Genomic DNA, 17,017 nt, shown 5'->3' with positions numbered 1-17,017 from the left:
TTCGTAGAAGGCCCGCTAAGGCCCAAGTTGAGCCTCAGAAGAAGGATTCAAGGTTCTGTGATTAAAATCGATTTATAAAACAGAAGAATCGATTACTATTTTGCCAATTTTTTTTCTTGTCTGTGGCAAATTTATGGACGTGATGTGTGTGACATGGCACGCCTGGCAACATTTATCTAAAATGTCATTCACCGACAACAATTAAAAATGTCGGAATCGTGTCAAGAAACTAATAATTGTCATGGAAATATCGAATATGGACCCGACGAATCGCCCACCAAACTTATCATCAATTACATTCCTGAAGTTATGACCCAGGATATGATGTTTTCGTTATTTTCAACCATGGGTAAACTAGAAAGTTGCAAACTGATAGCGAACCGAGGGTACGGGTTCGTCGAGTACAGCTCCCCCGAGGATGCAATCAAGGCGAAGAAGGCGTTCAACGGGCTGCTAATGCAGAACAAGACACTGAAGGTATCGCACGCGCTGCTGAACCCCGAAGCGAAGCCTCCGACGAAGCCGGAAGCCGACTGGAACCTGTACGTGTGCAACCTTCCCAACGAGCTCACGCTTCAAGACCTGCACGGGTTGTTCGCGCAGTTCGGCAAGATAGTGAACTCGCGCATCGCCGCCGGCATCGCCTTCGTGCTGTACGAGCACCAGTACGAGGCAGAGCGAGCCATCCAGAACATCAACGGCTCAACTCCTCCAGGCTTTTTACACCCTTTGACTGTTAAGTACGCTAATAAGAGTAACCCTCATAAATCTAAACCTAATAATAATCACTTTTCTAAGAGCGCCTTAGTAAAACCTTATCAATGGATGAACCATATGGGTGCTATGGGTGACCATAACTCGCCAAGCACATGGTCCATCTATGTTTACAACATTTCCCCAGAGGTTGAAGAACTGACTTTATGGCAGCTGTTTGGGCCTTATGGTGCTATTGTATCTGTTAAAATTATTAAGGACCATCAGACTAATAAGAGTAAAGGCTTTGGTTTTGTTACTATGAGGAATTATGACCAAGCCGCGATGGCAATCCAAGCTCTGAATGGCTATGTGTTATCATCGCAGGCCTTGTCTGTTAGCTTTAAAACCCAAAAGAGATAATGTCAATCATATTGTACAATAAAGTAATATATCAATACAGTAATAATAGACAAAACAATGATCATAAATTGGCATGAACTAACACGGCATAACACGGATCCACTTCAGTGTACACTTTGACTAAATATGTTATGTGAGCTCTTGTTGAAAATATTTTATTACTTTGAGCTATTCTGCATTGTTAAGTTTGTTTCTTATTATGAATAACTATTTATTCAGTTTGCTCGTTAAATATTTCAAGTTTACTAGAAATTTAAGATTTTAAAAGAAATGATTGTTGTTTGTAAGTTCATAATTTGAGCTTAGCATATGATGATATGCTTTCATTATTTTTAACTATTGTTTAAGTATTGTAATAAAGAATGAAAAGTGCTTTTAAAGATCTTACTAAGTTGTAAGCCTCACTGAGATGTTTAATCAGCTATTAGTTCTAGTTGTACACTTTTTATAACATGATGTCTATTAGGTAGTGGAAATGAAATCTAGATTATATCATATTTATACATTTAGTATAAAATTTGCTGAATTAAAAGTTCATTTTCACAATTTTACTATTGTGTTTTTATTTTAAAGATTCTAATTAAGAAGGACACCTCACCAGCATAAAACTTTTATCAAAGAAACAAGTTTTAATTTAGTTTTTTACTGAACTAGTTATGATAAATAGCTGTTTCTAATCAACTTTAGGCCTATACAAGCTATCTATAAATTCCCTAATTATAATGACCGACAGGTATTTATTTAATTATGTATAGTTGCACCCAACTAGGAATCTATAGTAGAGGTACCTATATGCTAACATAAAGTTGGCAGTCTTCAAATCCCTTTCCAAGAACTAAAAAGCATAAGTTTGTGTAAAATCTTATAAGAAAATACCAATGATGTCATTGATCTTTCGAAATAGAGATAATGACCACTTTCCTGTTGAATGCTAGAACAGACTAGACAACTTTATTTATGCCAAGCGAAAATGCCCTCTATTTGATAACAGCTAGGCGTGAATATAGCTTGCTCACCCACTTTAGGAGTGTTTATTAGTAATTTCAACAGAAGTGGCTCTATTTTAGTAAATCGACACTGTTTACTAGAATACTCAAAAATAACGAACTCCTTAATTAAATGTAGGCACGTAACTTTTAGTTAGGTACGTAGGGTAAGTTTAGTACCGTCATCATATCTAGTTAACTAATAAGTACCAACTTTGCCTACGTATGCACCTAGTACCTTGACCTGTGACTATACAAAAGTCATTGGTCACTCAGGCCAAGATAAATAGACGAAACTAAGACGGAGTCTTAGCTTAAGCACATGCTAAGAACACGAATTCACTAAAATAGACACTACTTGTGCATAGACTATGCCAGTTAGTTTGCACTCTGACTTAGCCGAGTTCGAGTTCACATTTGTCAAGACTTGGCCCTTGCTTAGCATACCCAAGTTGTCACATCTGCCACACTCTCAGGAAATTATTATTCTATGCTCTCAGGCTATCCACAGACCACATTTATACCATAACTCCCATAAGTCATAGCCGACAAACCGTTTCCATGAATCCAAAAGCCCATGCCAAATCCATAAGGTTGTAACCGCCTTGACTACCCACAGCGCACCGCGCATGTGCTGGCACCAGTACTAGAATCAATAGGCACGCTGCAGTTGTTTCTCGTTGCAGTTACACGTAAAGTTTAGCTGTTATAGTGGAGTAATAGCGGTGTTTGTGTGTCGGTCGTTTGGCGTTTGTTTCGGTGGGTGTGCGCTGCGGTGGCGGACACCGAGGGGTCTGGCGCGGCGGGGGGCGTCGGCCTCACCGTGAGTAGCAAGGTGAGGGCTCGCTTCTCCTGTGTTTGGAAGCTGGTGGAGTGTCCTCGGATGCTCTGAAGGTCCAGGGACTTCATCATTGGAAGGATGTTGAAAGTGAGTCCGTCCAGTAGGAAGGATATTGAAAGTTATGAGATCACTGTCATCAAATAGGTAGCTAAGTACTTATGTCCACAAAATTCCTCGCTGAAGTCGCTGAGCAGTCCCTTACCTAGCAATATTGTAACGAATTCTTATTAGCAGGTACCTGCCCTGATGGAAAATCCGAATATGAATTAATATAATCAAAAGGATTCATCTAGTTATGATCAGCCCCTAGTTTTTAGGTGCTTCAATCTGCTTAGGTGGAGCTGGTAGCCACTGCCAATCCTCACCTAGACATCTTTACGAACCAACATCAACATATTGTACTTTATGACTGGCATAAGTAGTGACCTCGCTCTACATAAATATAGTTAACATGAATCAAACAGATGTTATAAATATTGATTGTTTATGCAGATAACAGATGGTGATTATCTTATCACGTTCCTAACCCAGATGCCACTGCCTGTCTTAAATTCTTCGTATAGGTGTAAGCAGTTTATTAGAGCTAGTTCAGTTGGGTTTCCGTTTTACCCCGTCTGGCGTAATCCTGGTCAGGATAGTCTGAAAATCCATGCGCTGACCGATTTCAATAATAGAATTTTGCGTCTTTGCCAAACTTACCGATAATTGTAGACTTAGCTATCAGCTCCATCTATTCCTCCATGGCGTGTGCTCCCTGCTCCAGGTGTACCCAAGCCCGGGGGCGGCGCGCGGCGTGTGGGCGCTGCCGCAGCCGCCCCCCTGCTCCATGGCGGCGGAGGAGCCCCTCCCCCCCTGCTCCCCGCTGTCCCCGGACGCCCCGCAAGCCCCGCCGAGGCCGCTGGGCTACATCTACCAGCAGTCCGACCTGCATGAGCTCATCTTTGAGGCTGTGCGGTCTGGGTGAGTTGGATACTTAAATAAGAACGATCAAAACTTCAAGACTCGCTTGCTATCATTTGAGATTCCTAGTACCTAACTACCTACGTATGTTACCCAGAATTAAATTCTGGTACCGTGTCATTGAAGCGGTGGACTTGATAAATTACCTAATATCATAGTCACATTCTGTAGGTTCAACACGTTACGTAGATCAGTAAAATATTATGAATGTGATTTGGTTACTCACAAAGGTAAGTAGGTAAGTGATAACTAAAGTGATAAGATAAAATCTTTATTTGGTTTTCGCTAATGAGTAAATAAACAAGTAGGTAGGTACAACACGTTAATTACCAACAACATAATAACAAATAAAGACGCGGTTCCCACACTTAGAATTAATACCTAGGTATTTACATTACATTTTGTAAAGTTCTGTACCTACTAATAATTTTCGATGCCCCAAAATAGTGGTCGCGAGAGACAGCAAGACCAAAACCTACCTACCCACTTCACCACTAAATTATTTCATCTCTATCCTTTCTAAAAACTTCAACCCTTGCCATTCCAGGGAAGTATGCGAGATCGAGCGCCTAGTGGAGAAGCTAGGAGTGGAGGTGCTGAGCGCGCGCGACCCGCACGGCTACACGCCGGCGCACTGGGCCGCGCTGGACGGCAGCGTGGCCGTGATGAGGTACCTGGTCGAGAGGAACGCGCCGCTCGACCTGTCCTGCTTGGGAACTCAGGTCGGTGTAAGGGGGGTTGACCCTATTGTGTAGGATTGGGACTGAGATGATTGGTGGTTGGTGGTCTCTGTTCTTTTCACACAGTTAGGCCCTTACTTTAATATCGCTTCAGTATTAGTTTGCTGGGCATGGCTCACATGACCTAAACAGCAGCCTTGTCAATGCCATTATTTTGCTGCCATGACTCAACCGTAGCTTAGGTTCACCCGAGTCCGCGTTCTTCTATGCTGTGGCTAGTCTAATGCCACTACCATTAAACCTGTACCTACTGCTTGCTTGTTTCGCAGTGGCAGACCATGTAGCATAATATATGGGATCTGTTCAGATATCGCTGCTCAGAATTCAATTGTGCAATATGCTCGAGTGCTCGTCCTAGTGGTTGTTTACTATAAATGAAGGCAACTAAAACGATATATTAATGTATTTCCAGGGTCCCCGTCCTATCCACTGGGCTTGCCGCAAGGGACACGCTTCTGTTGTTCAAGTCCTGCTCCAATCTGGTGTCGCCGTTAATGCTGCTGATTTTAAAGGTTAGTTGACACTTCATTAACTACCTATCCCATTATTGTATGTCCCATATATTTCTTATAAGCAATTATATATACCTGCTGCAGGACTAAAAATGCTCCACATATTATAACTATCGAATATCTTTCCAGGGTTGACACCTCTGATGACAGCATGCATGTACGGCAAGACCGCCACGGCAGCTTACCTCCTCGGCATGGGGGCAGCCACCAGACTGTCAGACATCAACGGAGACACAGCCCTGCACTGGGCCGCGTACAAAGGCCACGCTGACCTGGTCCGGCTGCTCATCTACTCAGGGGTGCCACTGCACTGTACAGACAACTTCGGCTCCACACCGCTACATCTGGCGTGCTTGTCCGGAAACCTTACTTGTGTGAGGCTGCTGTGTGAGAAGGTGAGATATGCTACTCACACAACTATCGTCATCATCACCAGCCCTCGCCACTGTTGGGCTCATTTTGTGTAACTACGCCAATTTTTTGTGTCCAAAAATCCATCGACCGCATGATTTCAGGTCTCAGTGAAATAATCCATAAATCGCAACATTATAATTTCCTGGAATACGTTCCCACTAAACTACCTAACCGATATTTATTGCTATTCCAGGTGAAAGCGGAGCTAGAGCCTCGTGACAAGAACGGCAAGACGCCACTGATGCTGGCGCAGAGCCACCGCCACGCCGAGGTGGTGAAGCTGCTACAGAAGGAGATGAAGAGGAAGTCCCACTGGATCCCGCCGCTGTCGGAGCTGTGGGCCATGCTGTTCGGCGGCGCTGGCGAGTCGAAAGGACCACTGCTATTGTTCTTAGGCTCTGTATTGTTGTGGGGCTATCCGATGTACATTATTCGGGTACGTTTGATTTGTTATGTTATTTTTATAACATTAATTTAAGTGCTAATATTCATATGTTGAGATCGATAACCGTAAACCTGGGGCATTTGTTTTTTAAGGAGCACCCAGTATTCATGTTTTTTTTCCCAATTACATCTCATAACTCAACTTATATTTACAGCATCTATGTACTTATTTGATATGCTCATATTACACCGACTCGACTTTCAAAAGCATGCTTCACATACCTGCTTACCTATCTGCAGATTGTAATAGATTTTTATTTCTTTCCAGTGTGTCCCACTAACATGGAACACGCACCGCCTATCGCATTACTGCTTCCTGTACTGGAACGCAATCATGTGGCTGAGCTGGGTGATTGCTAACCGCAGGGATCCAGGCTACATTCCACAGAATAGTGAGACTTATTACCGAGCAATAAGGCAGATACCGTATTACGACAAGTGGAAGAAAAGGAATGTCATTTTGTCCAGACTTTGCCACACTTGCCGCTGCTTGAGGCCTTTGAGGTGAGTTAAAATGTCTTTACCTAAATATCTAACTACAATTTAAATGTTAATCAATACCTACAGAATCTGAATACAAAGAACTTAATTAAGTGAGTAGGTAATTATTTCAGTTGGCGTTTCATAAGCCTATCGCACTACCAACCACTTTCTCGACATCACAAAAGGTTAACTGGTAGAGAATGCTACTAGCATTAAGTTCGCCTTTGTACAATGTTTTTATGTGCAATAAAGAATTTATAATAATAATAAACCTATAGTAGTTAGTAAGTTAATTATTACCTACTATGTCAAAAAAGCTAAAATTTATCTTTATGAGTTTACTACTTAATATTTGATAAATACGTTGAGCTTTGCTGGCCAGGATTACACAGACATCCACAGCCATTCAACGAAGTTGCTACAAATGCTTATATAGGTACCCTTGTTACACTTACCGAACTGAGTGGCGAAACAGTATCGTATTCGGTAGTAACGGCCAATGACCGAATACTCGGTCGAGGGTAGGTACTGTCTCGGCCACTCTACTCGATTGGTGTAATCAAGGTACGTTCATTTCCCATTCCAGGGCGAAACACTGCCGCATCTGCAAGCGCTGCGTGGCCTACTTCGACCACCACTGCCCGTTCATCTATAACTGCGTCGGGCTCCGCAACCGCATGTGGTTCTTCCTCTTCGTCATGAGCGTGGCCATCAACTGCTCCTTCTCCATCTACTTCGCGTGTTACTGCCTGCTGCTGGAGGGCTTCGGCCTTATGTATGTGCTGGGCATGATCGAGGCGGTCACCTTCTGCGCGCTGGGTTGGATGCTCACGTGCACTTCTGTGAGTATTTGTTATTGTTTGTGATGTGGTTAAGCTCTATAGTATATAGTAGATACCAGTTTCGGCGAACAATCGATATTTGCAACTGATTTTTCTACTCCATAAACTAACTCATTTATTTATTAGCCTACCTATATGTACTCTACTACAATATTATCGGTAAACAGCATTAAGTAGTATCGTAACCTTGATTTCGATGTTTTATACACAAATTCCACACATTTGAACCGTGGCAACAACAAAATATGTACACTATATTATACTTATACTACTGCGAAGGAAGGCTATACAAGAAAACTGTGGTCCATCAAAATCATAACAAATTAATTACATACTAACATGGTTGCAGAGAGTTCAGGTGCAAGACCAACTAATTTGTAGCAGACCCAAGGCAGGGATAATTTTGGCTGGGCCCTTACAATATTGGAATCAGCATTTCGAAACTTATATTTTTGGTTTCGATCATAGGGTGTTAAGCTAGATTTCTGGTCAAGATTTCTTTCCGTGTTCTCGCAAACAACAAAGTGTACCTACTTAATTTAGTAATATTGTGAATACCCATAAAAAAACTTAAAAGCTAGAAAATTCTTCTTCCTTCCTCACTCCTCAGTATTTTCAAAATGTTTTTGGGTCCATGATCAGCAATCATCAGCTCTGTCATGTGCACAACCACTAAAGCTGCCTCCCACCGCAGATCCTGCACGCCTGCATGAACCTGACGACCAACGAGATGTTCAACTACAAGCGCTACCCGTACCTGCGCGACAAGCGGGGCCGCTACCAGAACCCGTTCTCCCGCGGCCCGCTCATGAACCTCTTCGAGTTCTTCATCTGCATGCCAGACCGGTGCGACGAGCAGGACCTCTTCCACGAGGAGGGCATATGATGCGAACCTCGCCGCAGCAGTGACGTCAGCTGCGAATCCAAAAAGACTCTCGACTTAGCCGTCTGGCTCAACCCCAGCGATGGGAAGGTCAAAACGTCCACTAATTTCACAAGAGTGCGCGTCACGCCGCAGTAAACTTTGCACAAGTCGATTATAAGCCACGCGACGTTATAGTACAAACTATTACAGATTTTATAATAACACGGTTTCGCAATAAGTGTTGTTCATTATGCGGAGTCTAAGCTTGTTGTTTAAATCTATTTTTAAAGATCTTTGCCAGTGTTCGTCGATTTATTTGTAAATAAATATTTTATTAAAAACATGCAAATGTGCAATTGTAAATATTTTTTACACTGCTTCTGTGATATCAGATAATAAATGAACTATGTATTACGGAAAATGTGTATTACTTACTTTCCATTCTTCGTGTTTTACTAGGTACTTAAGTACTTAACAAAACTTAAACTGGTGCCCAACAGAAATAACATAAGTATTCATTTATATACTGTTATTTATTACAACAAAGTTGATTAGGTACCTACACATTTATACGATCATATAGTAGATAAGTAATATTATGTAGTATCCTAGTAACTACTTTCCTGGCTTTCAAACTTTTTTCTTCAACATGACGTAGTATGAAAATGTAGATTTCATTATCTGAAAAGAAAAATAAATACTTCTCGTTTAAAAATATTCTAAATGAGAATCAATATCAACACATACGGATAATACTCAAATAACACAATAAAACACATCCAACACCCGAAATCAATTATATTGCACAGGTCGGAATTATTGACCGTCTAAAGATAAACGTCCATCTATCGGTATCGTACGCAACGGATGCATCGCATTCAGTATTCTTTCTATCGAAATTCACTCTTCACTTCATCGCTATTGCCGACGCCATTTCTCCATATGGAAATCCGTTTGGACGAAACCGAAAGGTGGACGCTTATAAAAGTCCACTTACTGCCAGTTTCAATATCTCTATCTATCGATAGCTGACAGTTGCTTTCATACAATTTTGACAGAATGCAACTTTTTATGTGTCAATATCGTATGAAAGTAACTATCTGCTATCGATACATAGAGTATTGAATCTGGCAGTTAGATACAAACAGATTTACCCCGATCATGGGCTGCACGCCGGTCCGCATGCCGCCGGCGCCGACGAAGGACACCTGCGGCTGCACCCGCGCCAGGATCAGGATCATCATCTTCTGGTTGGACAGCGACATCGTCTCCCAGGGCAGGCTGTATACCATGTCGCTTAGGCCATCGGTCTGAGAAGAAAAAAAACTATTCATAGTTGGGTTCAGAAGTTTCGTTAGCAGCGGCACCGTATATAGGAGCGCTTACGAAACTTCACAACTGTTGATTCCGGCACTGTTTGGGTAGTAAGTGTTTATACCGTTTTTCATAACCAAGAAGGATAATTGGTAGACGGTGAGAATTGTATTTTAAAAAAAGCGTGCCACCTAGGTACATAGATGTAGTGTTATACGAGTTACTCCTGGTATTATTTATTATCACGCTATAGTAAATTCTGAATGTTCATTAAGTAATTATTTTCACTATGAGTGACATAGGTAGACATTTCGTAACACAGCGGAATCCGCCCGTCTTGGACTTGGATAAACAGACAAGAGATACCTACCTACTTCAGATAACACAGCCAAGGGCATAGTTCTGCCTGATTAAACCTCGGGTCGTCCAAATGAAGACATGTTTGTTAACCCGAAAGGAAAATAGGCTTAGAATAATTAGGTTTAGCCAGTTTCAGTAGCCATTTTATAAATATAAGAAGAACTGTTGCATCGTTCTTATTTAGGTGCCTATAATGTTAATAGTTTGTTCAACAAATTTATAAAATATTGTACAAATTAGGATTGTTCTAAAATATACATACTGTAATACGCTTACGTGGAGGACGTCAATATAGTATTTTTATGCCTAAAAGGATGGTAAATAACCGACTGCACTACCACTCATCCTTGATAATAAGACTTTCGTTATTCTAAATTAAATCTGTGTAATGTACACAAGACGCAACTTTAGCGACAAACCTTCTTACGGATTTCCTCTAAAATAAATGACATCAGTACGAGACCCCCCATGAATACGGAGAACATGAGGGTGTAGATCACAGCTGTCACCTTGTCCTGTAAAAAAATGCACATAAGCACCAGTTTCACCATACTCTGATAAATCATAACAAGGGATTAGTTGTTGACTTTTGACACATCTGTCAAGAATTTAATATGGAGATGACGTATTGTTGATGAAATTGCAATGTAAAAGGGGTGTTATTGATCTAGCAGACTATGATGAAACTAGGCATAAACTAAACAAATAAAGGTACGAGTTATAAACATTGCATAGCCTGACTCAATTATTGAAATGTTAGATATACTAGACCCACTTGCATTATGCAGAGTTGACATATCTAAGGTTTAGTAGAGAGTGGTATAAGCATTAATTACACAAGTCAGAGTCGGGGGTGGTTCGTCAGTCAACTGTGATCTAGGTGAATTCATGTTTTTGCAGTAGTTTTCTCTTAATTACACAAGTAAAGTGTATAACCCAGTAGACTAAAGTTAGCCCACGTCTGCTCTAGTTAATACAGCGCAACTTGCAAGCAGATTTATTTAAATCAAATTGCATACAGTTTCGGTGCAAATTAATACCTCAAATTAAACATTCATGAAGATGAGAAATATTTCCATCACGTTACGGAGTTGAGGATATTTCAAATTAATATTTAAAACTATGCATTCAGTTTGTCGACAGTTGCAATTTACTTACTTTAGACATAATCTCAAACAGAAAGAAACTGTCCATTACTAAATTAAAACCGTAATTAACTGAAACGTTTATTCCGTAGGCTTCTTGCACTTCCTTAAATGACCTGAAATAAAAATTATTAATGTATGTAATCATTCGTAGTCGAGCGGGCCTCAGTGATCGTAACTGATCGCTGAGGTTAAGCAACAACTGACACGGTCAGCCATTGGATGGGTGACCAATTTCAAGTGGTGCTTTTCTGGACGCTTCCGTGCTTCGGACGGTACGTTAAGCCGTGGGTCCCGGTTGCTGCTTCGGCAGCAGTCGTTAAGCCTAGTCAGACGCCTTCGGGCGGCTTGAAAACATCTGACAGTCGGGTTGCCCACTTACCCGACAACTCTCTCAGCACAAGCTTGCTTGTGTTGGGGTCCACCAACCCGCACTTGGCCAGCGTGGTGGACTAGGCCTAAACCCTTCCTTCACTGGAAGGAGACCCGTGCCCCAGCAGTGGGGACGTAATGGGTCGTGATGATGTAATCATTAATATGACCTTAGGTCACAAACACTCTAGAGCTAAACTAGGGTTGGTCACCGTGGTGGGAGGATCATCCAGCCAAATCCGCATTTGATCCTCGAAGATATAAAATCTGCAGGCACTAAATTAACAATTAAAATTCTGTTACCTACTGTGTTGAATTTCATTGCTACGTGAATACTATCGATGCCTTTGCCATGCAAACTTCATGCTCACTAAATTGCTTTGGTAATGGTGAAAAGGCAGTGAAACTTTTTCATTGCTCGTGAGTGTATTAAACAAAGAACATACTTCATTACAAAAGCATGATACTGTATCATCTCAATGAGTTTATTTCTGACTTCGCGCTCGTTTAAGGATTTCACTGCATCAGAAAACACAGCCATTTTATGCTTGAGGATTTCAATATGGCCGATGACATGAAACACGATGGCGTAATTCACGACATCGAAGACTATTAACAAGTAGCCGGCGACAGTGGTACTGTAGGTGTTGATGCAGTGCATAATGAGCCAGTTTTTATAGTTGTATCCGTAGTCGAATGGCATGACTAAGTAAATGCTGGTCTGTAAGATGGCAGTTTTGTTGGCGATGAACTCTTTGTTCCGTATGTTGTGGTAGATGGGCACGGCGCAGTACAGGATGATGTCTGCGCTGATGCACACGGCGAGGGTGCCGGCGGTCCAGCGAGTGTACTTCTCGCGTGAAATTAGCTTCTGTAATGAGAAAAATATTCATAACCATATAAATCAAAATGTTCATGGTTCAAATTAAAGTAGCAAGGTGTTCTCCTACCTGCTTGGAGTATTCATCAGTTTGGTGATGAAAAAGGTGGATCTCGTTCATGAAATTTTTCATAACCGTGGTGTATGCTTCTAGTTTGGATGAAAACACTTTTGTCTGAAATATTATATTATATGTAGATACAACACATTTTATGGAAATAATTACTTGTTACTTTTACTTTTTTACAACTTATCATCATTCATGAGAATTTTACTGGTTCCCTACTGAAAATAAAATCTTTAGCGAACCACCGTTCTAGGTATCTTGTAACTACCAGTATAAATCTTGTTTTTTCATTAGGATGAATCTACACTTACGTTACATAAAACAAACACTCACCACAACAAGAATATTCAAACCTATCATTATCAACATGGCTTCAATTTGACTCGAGGCCATGTGGTCAAAATTAATATAAGCATAAGCAATTTGCGAGACCATGGCGACGGGGCCGAAGTACTGGAACACGTAGCTGATGAGGAAGATCATCTTGTGCGGCGCGCGGTAGCCCCACAGGCGCTGGTCGAGGGTGGAGGTGGCGTGCATGGTGGTCGCCAGCACGCGCCACAGACGCTGCTGCTGGGGCTTCTCTCTGGAAGGTTAACGGATGAACTAGACACGGTATATTCTACTGCACCTGGGTCTCTCGAATGGAACCTAAGCCATATGCCCTAGGTCTAAACTGCCTGCCTATTCTATTCTATTCATTTCTCTGCGAGAGTAAGAAGTACCTGCACTTGGCTCTTTCGAATGGAGTCTATGAGCATATCCCCAAGTTCTAAACTCCCTGCCTAAGCTTAGACATTGCGGGTTGATGGGATCACACATCTAGACTATTACTCGAACCAGATTTAATATTCTTCAGGTAATTCTCCAGACAACCTAATATCGTAATCCACATAAGTGCAGAATCAGTTTTTAACGTAGTATATTTTATGAATCTTCACTAAGCATTTTACACACCAAATCCTAAACGCACATATGTGTACCTACAATAAATATGTAGGTACACATATTAAAAAAACTTACAAGTAGTATGCGTTCATTTACGTGCTGAAGTCTTGGGTAATGTAATACGTATGAACAAATAAACCTCGTTAATAAGAAACAACAGCTGCTTCAGAAGATTACAAGGCTTAGACAAACAATCAGGGAGGCTATAATTTGTATTAGGTAGCTTTCGATTCTTTTCAATTAAGGTTGACTAAGAACTGAACTTGTTTTTTTCTGTTTATTTACGTATTTGAGAGTATTTTCAGTTCCTACTAAAGAGATCTGTAAGTATATAAAAATAATAAATTTGTGTTTATTATAACTCTAAAAACTAGTTAAAAAAAACTCAAGTTAAAGTTTTTGACTACGTAATTATTTTACTTTTTCTATGTTATGTTTGAAGCATAATAACATGTAAGTAGGTATTTCTATGTATTATATTGTTTAAATAAATATATAAAACCTCTATGAAAACCCTATCTACTACCAACCATGGGACAATCTAGACTATATAGCAATATCTGCAGTTCATAACTCACAATCATGGCTAACCCTTGAGGGCGGTGAAGATAAACAAACAACAGTGCCCTCTTATTAAATTAATTATGGTATACCAGCGGTTCCTTGCGCAATATCCGACCCGTAATAACAGACGAAGTAGGACAATGGTTTGGTTTTAGGAACTGTTACGAACATAAAAAATCACAAGGGGTTCTATAAGTTTGATTTAGGTATCTGTGAAAGGATACATGTGGGTGAATACTAAGCGAAATAACTTTATCGTGTAAATTTCATATTATTACGATGATAAAACTTATTTTAGTAACTTTCCTTTAAAAGAAAATCTTTTAGCCCTTCTCTTAATGTTTAATTGTGTATCATTATTCTATCATTTGGTTTCTATTTCAACACAACGGCAAAAGCGTTATAATCCCATAATGGTTAATAACTACTACTTAAATGTAATGGTTGCTATTAGTAGCTCAGTTAATAACACTTAATTGTAAGCCTTAAAGCTTAAATAAGATCGTTTATTTGGTAAATTACTGTGTAATTGTTTCGACTCGACACTCTAGTCCACGTTGATTCAATGCTGATAATGATGAATGAATAAGGACCATATTATCTAAAATAGCACGTAACATCACAGTGGCCGTTTTTTCTATAAAGTCATAAAAAATATAACCTATAGCATTAAATGACAAAAGGACGGAGGGTGTTAGTACAGATTTGCTGTTGAAAATTAACTCTTACGACACAATAGATTAGAACAGCCCAATGCTAGTAGGTATGTGTAAAGGGAGACCTCTGGAGTAATAACATTTCCAAATTTCCCTACAGGATACTCATATTGGAGATATCTGCAGAAATATGTATTTTATGATCGTAATTAAACACAAAAAGGTGACATTTAAATAAACCCACCTGTAATGAAATAAATCAAGTAGGTATTATATGTAAGAAAGAATTTTTATAAGTAAGTACACTTATTTTTTCCGGAATACATTAAAAAATAAGGACATATTTTATATATTTACATTAATAAATGAACGTACTGCTATCGTTCTAGCATCTTTTAGTAGGTTTGAATAAGCACACACAGCCTCAGTAGGTACACATCCAACATCGCTAATGTGAAACATTCATCATCCATGTGCCGATATTGGAAATTTCTTATTCAATCTCTGAATGGTTTCTAGGTTACGTACATGGAAATTTGTTACAAGTTTTTTGTTGAGTTCACCCACCTCACCCACTCACACTAGATATACCTATGTAAATTCATATATTTATGTAAACAGTATAGTTAGTTGTTTCGGAATTTCACCGAAGTTATGTACGTACGATATCTAGATTGACCGTAAAATATAATAATTGAATAGGTACCTAGTAGAGCTACTAGATAATCTTACTCGTATTTACCTGGGTAATTTAGAATCCTTTCCAATTTCCTTGCCTCCTATATTAATACATAAAAAGTCCGAACAGACAATCTGATTATCCTAAACAATTTTACGACTCGCATCATAATCACACTACATCGTAAATAACATTATGACCTACATACACAGCCATGATAAATGGTTGTTGAGCGATTTTTTTGTTAGACAAAAGAAAAGGCAGTAATAACCAGGCATAAGGCACAAGTGGGGAAATTAACATTGTGCCGAGACAAGCGACGACAGCTTAATTAGAAGCGATACCAGTCACGCTCAGGACACCCTGTATACAGACCACCACAGTACCTACATGCCGGTTCCTCGATTCACGTAAGAAAAGAACAGTCAAATTTCAGCGATTATCATTTTCTTTCCTCGTTTTTAGGTGTGCTACTATTGATTCTACTACGCCCTTAGCTATTGAATTTGGAGTTGCAACTTATGAATGAATGAATTTATCAATAAATCTTAGTAGAGCGGCTTTGTTTAACAATGGCATTGGGATTTTTAAGGTAAGCTCTGTTCTATCGGTTCTACTAATTGTTTTACTGTTAACAAATCCTGTCGATCGTTGTGATGTTGCTGACGTCGCGTCGTAGTGAATAGAGGTCTCACTGCTGACACTAGTTATAATTTGATTGAGCTGTCAATAACTATCATTCTAGATATTAATTATAGAGGTATAGGTAAGATTAGACGTTAGTCATGGCCACGGCATAATCAATTGAAGATTGTGGATACATAATATATTCATCATCAGCCAATAATCATCCACTGCTGGACATAGGCCTCTCCCAAGGAGCGCCACAACACTCGGTCCTCGGCCTTCCTCATCCAACCACTACCCGCCACCCGCCTAAGGTCGTCAGTCCAGCGGGCAGGAGGGCGTCCCACGCTGCGTTTGCCTGTTCGTGGTCTCCACTCGAGAACTCGTCTACCCCAACGGTTATCGGTTCTTCGGCAGATATGACCAGCCCACTGCCACTTCAGCTTGCATATTTTGACAGCCATGTCGGTAACCTTAGTCCTCTGACGGATAACCTCATTTCTGATACGATCCATCAGAGAAACCCCAAGCATAGCTCTCTCCATAGCACGCTGAGCGACTTTAAATCGGTGGACCAGTCCTACCGTCAGTGTCTACGTCTCTGCACCATACGTCATCACTGGCAGGACGCACTGGTTGAAGACTTTTGTCTTCAGGCTCTGAGGAATGGCCGAGGAGAATATGTGACGAAGTTTCCCGAATGCAGCCCAACCCAGTTGGATGCGCCTTGCAGCCTCCTTGTCGAAGTTGCTTCTGCCTAGCCGAATAGTCTGCCCGAGGTAGACATATTCTTGCACAACTTCGATTGTTGCCTCACCAACGGCGACCGGCTCCGGTTTCATGTGAGCATTGTACATGACTTTCGTCTTGTCCAAGTTCATACCGAGGCCAACACGTCGGGAAGCAGCATTTAGGCCACTTAGCATCCAGCTGAGTTCCTGCAGAGATTCTGCCATAATAACGATGTCGTCCGCGAAGCGGAGGTGTGACATGTACTCGCCATTTATACATATGCCATTTCCTTTCCAGTCCAACGTCTTAAAGACATCTTCCAATGCATTGGTGAACAGTTTCGGAGATATCACATCCCCCTGTCTCACTCCACGTTGCAGTTGGATAGGTCTTGTCTTGTGGTCCTGTACTTGGACAGTCATAGTAGCGGCATTGTACAGACATCTCAACACCTCGATATAGCGCCAATC

The 17,017-nt window shown here is 40.7% G+C and overlaps 3 protein-coding genes across 4 annotated transcripts; 2 read left to right on the top strand and 1 right to left on the bottom strand.

Annotated features, from left to right (window-relative positions):
• The first annotated feature begins 163 nt into the window (after window positions 1–163).
• On the top strand, window positions 164–1,667 carry LOC105383273 (ELAV-like protein 2). The gene has a single exon (XM_011553305.3). It carries the CDS (start codon window positions 208–210, stop codon window positions 1,114–1,116), a length of 909 nt encoding a protein of 302 aa, XP_011551607.2. The 5' UTR covers window positions 164–207; the 3' UTR covers window positions 1,117–1,667.
• Window positions 1,668–2,736: 1,069 nt separating this feature from the next.
• Window positions 2,737–8,456, top strand: LOC105393511 (probable protein S-acyltransferase 23). Of its 2 annotated transcripts, none has more exons than XM_038119369.2 (9): window positions 2,737–3,030; window positions 3,707–3,903; window positions 4,451–4,625; window positions 5,056–5,155; window positions 5,285–5,550; window positions 5,763–6,005; window positions 6,282–6,517; window positions 7,083–7,338; window positions 8,033–8,456. In XM_038119369.2, the coding sequence occupies exons 1-9, from the start codon at window positions 3,022–3,024 to the stop codon at window positions 8,222–8,224; spliced, it is 1,674 nt and encodes a 557-aa protein (XP_037975297.2). In that variant the 5' UTR covers window positions 2,737–3,021; the 3' UTR covers window positions 8,225–8,456. The 2 variants fall into 2 exon arrangements, with proteins under 2 accessions (XP_037975297.2, XP_037975298.2); XM_038119370.2 differs by having other exon boundaries at window positions 2,738–2,937.
• A 355-nt stretch (window positions 8,457–8,811) lies between these two features.
• Window positions 8,812–13,381, bottom strand: LOC105383295. Its single transcript, XM_048624456.1, has 8 exons — window positions 13,365–13,381; window positions 12,675–12,927; window positions 12,345–12,449; window positions 11,841–12,265; window positions 11,036–11,138; window positions 10,297–10,392; window positions 9,358–9,513; window positions 8,812–8,884 (listed from the first exon to the last, which is right to left on the bottom strand). The coding sequence occupies exons 1-8, from the start codon at window positions 13,379–13,381 to the stop codon at window positions 8,834–8,836; spliced, it is 1,206 nt and encodes a 401-aa protein (XP_048480413.1). The 3' UTR covers window positions 8,812–8,833.
• Window positions 13,382–17,017: the final 3,636 nt, after the last annotated feature.

This window comes from Plutella xylostella, chromosome 12 (assembly GCF_932276165.1).
Source record: "Plutella xylostella chromosome 12, ilPluXylo3.1, whole genome shotgun sequence".
NCBI classification, from domain to species: domain Eukaryota; kingdom Metazoa; phylum Arthropoda; class Insecta; order Lepidoptera; family Plutellidae; genus Plutella; species Plutella xylostella.
Note: the sequence above shows the minus strand (reverse complement) of the source record. Positions and strands in the feature narration are given on the sequence as shown.

What these genes read in the sequence shown, in the direction of transcription:
- LOC105383295 (XM_048624456.1), bottom strand. An exon ending in TAGAGGAAATCCGTAAGAAG is followed by an intron (nt 9,514 to 10,296) that starts GTTTGTCGCTAA and finishes TTTTCTTCTCAG; the next exon opens with ACCGATGGCCTAAGCGACAT. An exon ending in GCGTGCAGCCCATGATCGGG is followed by an intron (nt 8,885 to 9,357) that starts GTAAATCTGTTT and finishes TTTTCTTTTCAG; the next exon opens with ATAATGAAATCTACATTTTC.
- LOC105393511 (XM_038119369.2), top strand. An exon ending in TGAGGCTGCTGTGTGAGAAG is followed by an intron (nt 5,551 to 5,762) that starts GTGAGATATGCT and finishes TTGCTATTCCAG; the next exon opens with GTGAAAGCGGAGCTAGAGCC. An exon ending in ATCCGATGTACATTATTCGG is followed by an intron (nt 6,006 to 6,281) that starts GTACGTTTGATT and finishes ATTTCTTTCCAG; the next exon opens with TGTGTCCCACTAACATGGAA.
- LOC105383273 (XM_011553305.3), top strand. Translation starts at nt 208, where the DNA reads ATGTCGGAATCGTGTCAAGAAACTAATAATTGTCATGGAAATATCGAA.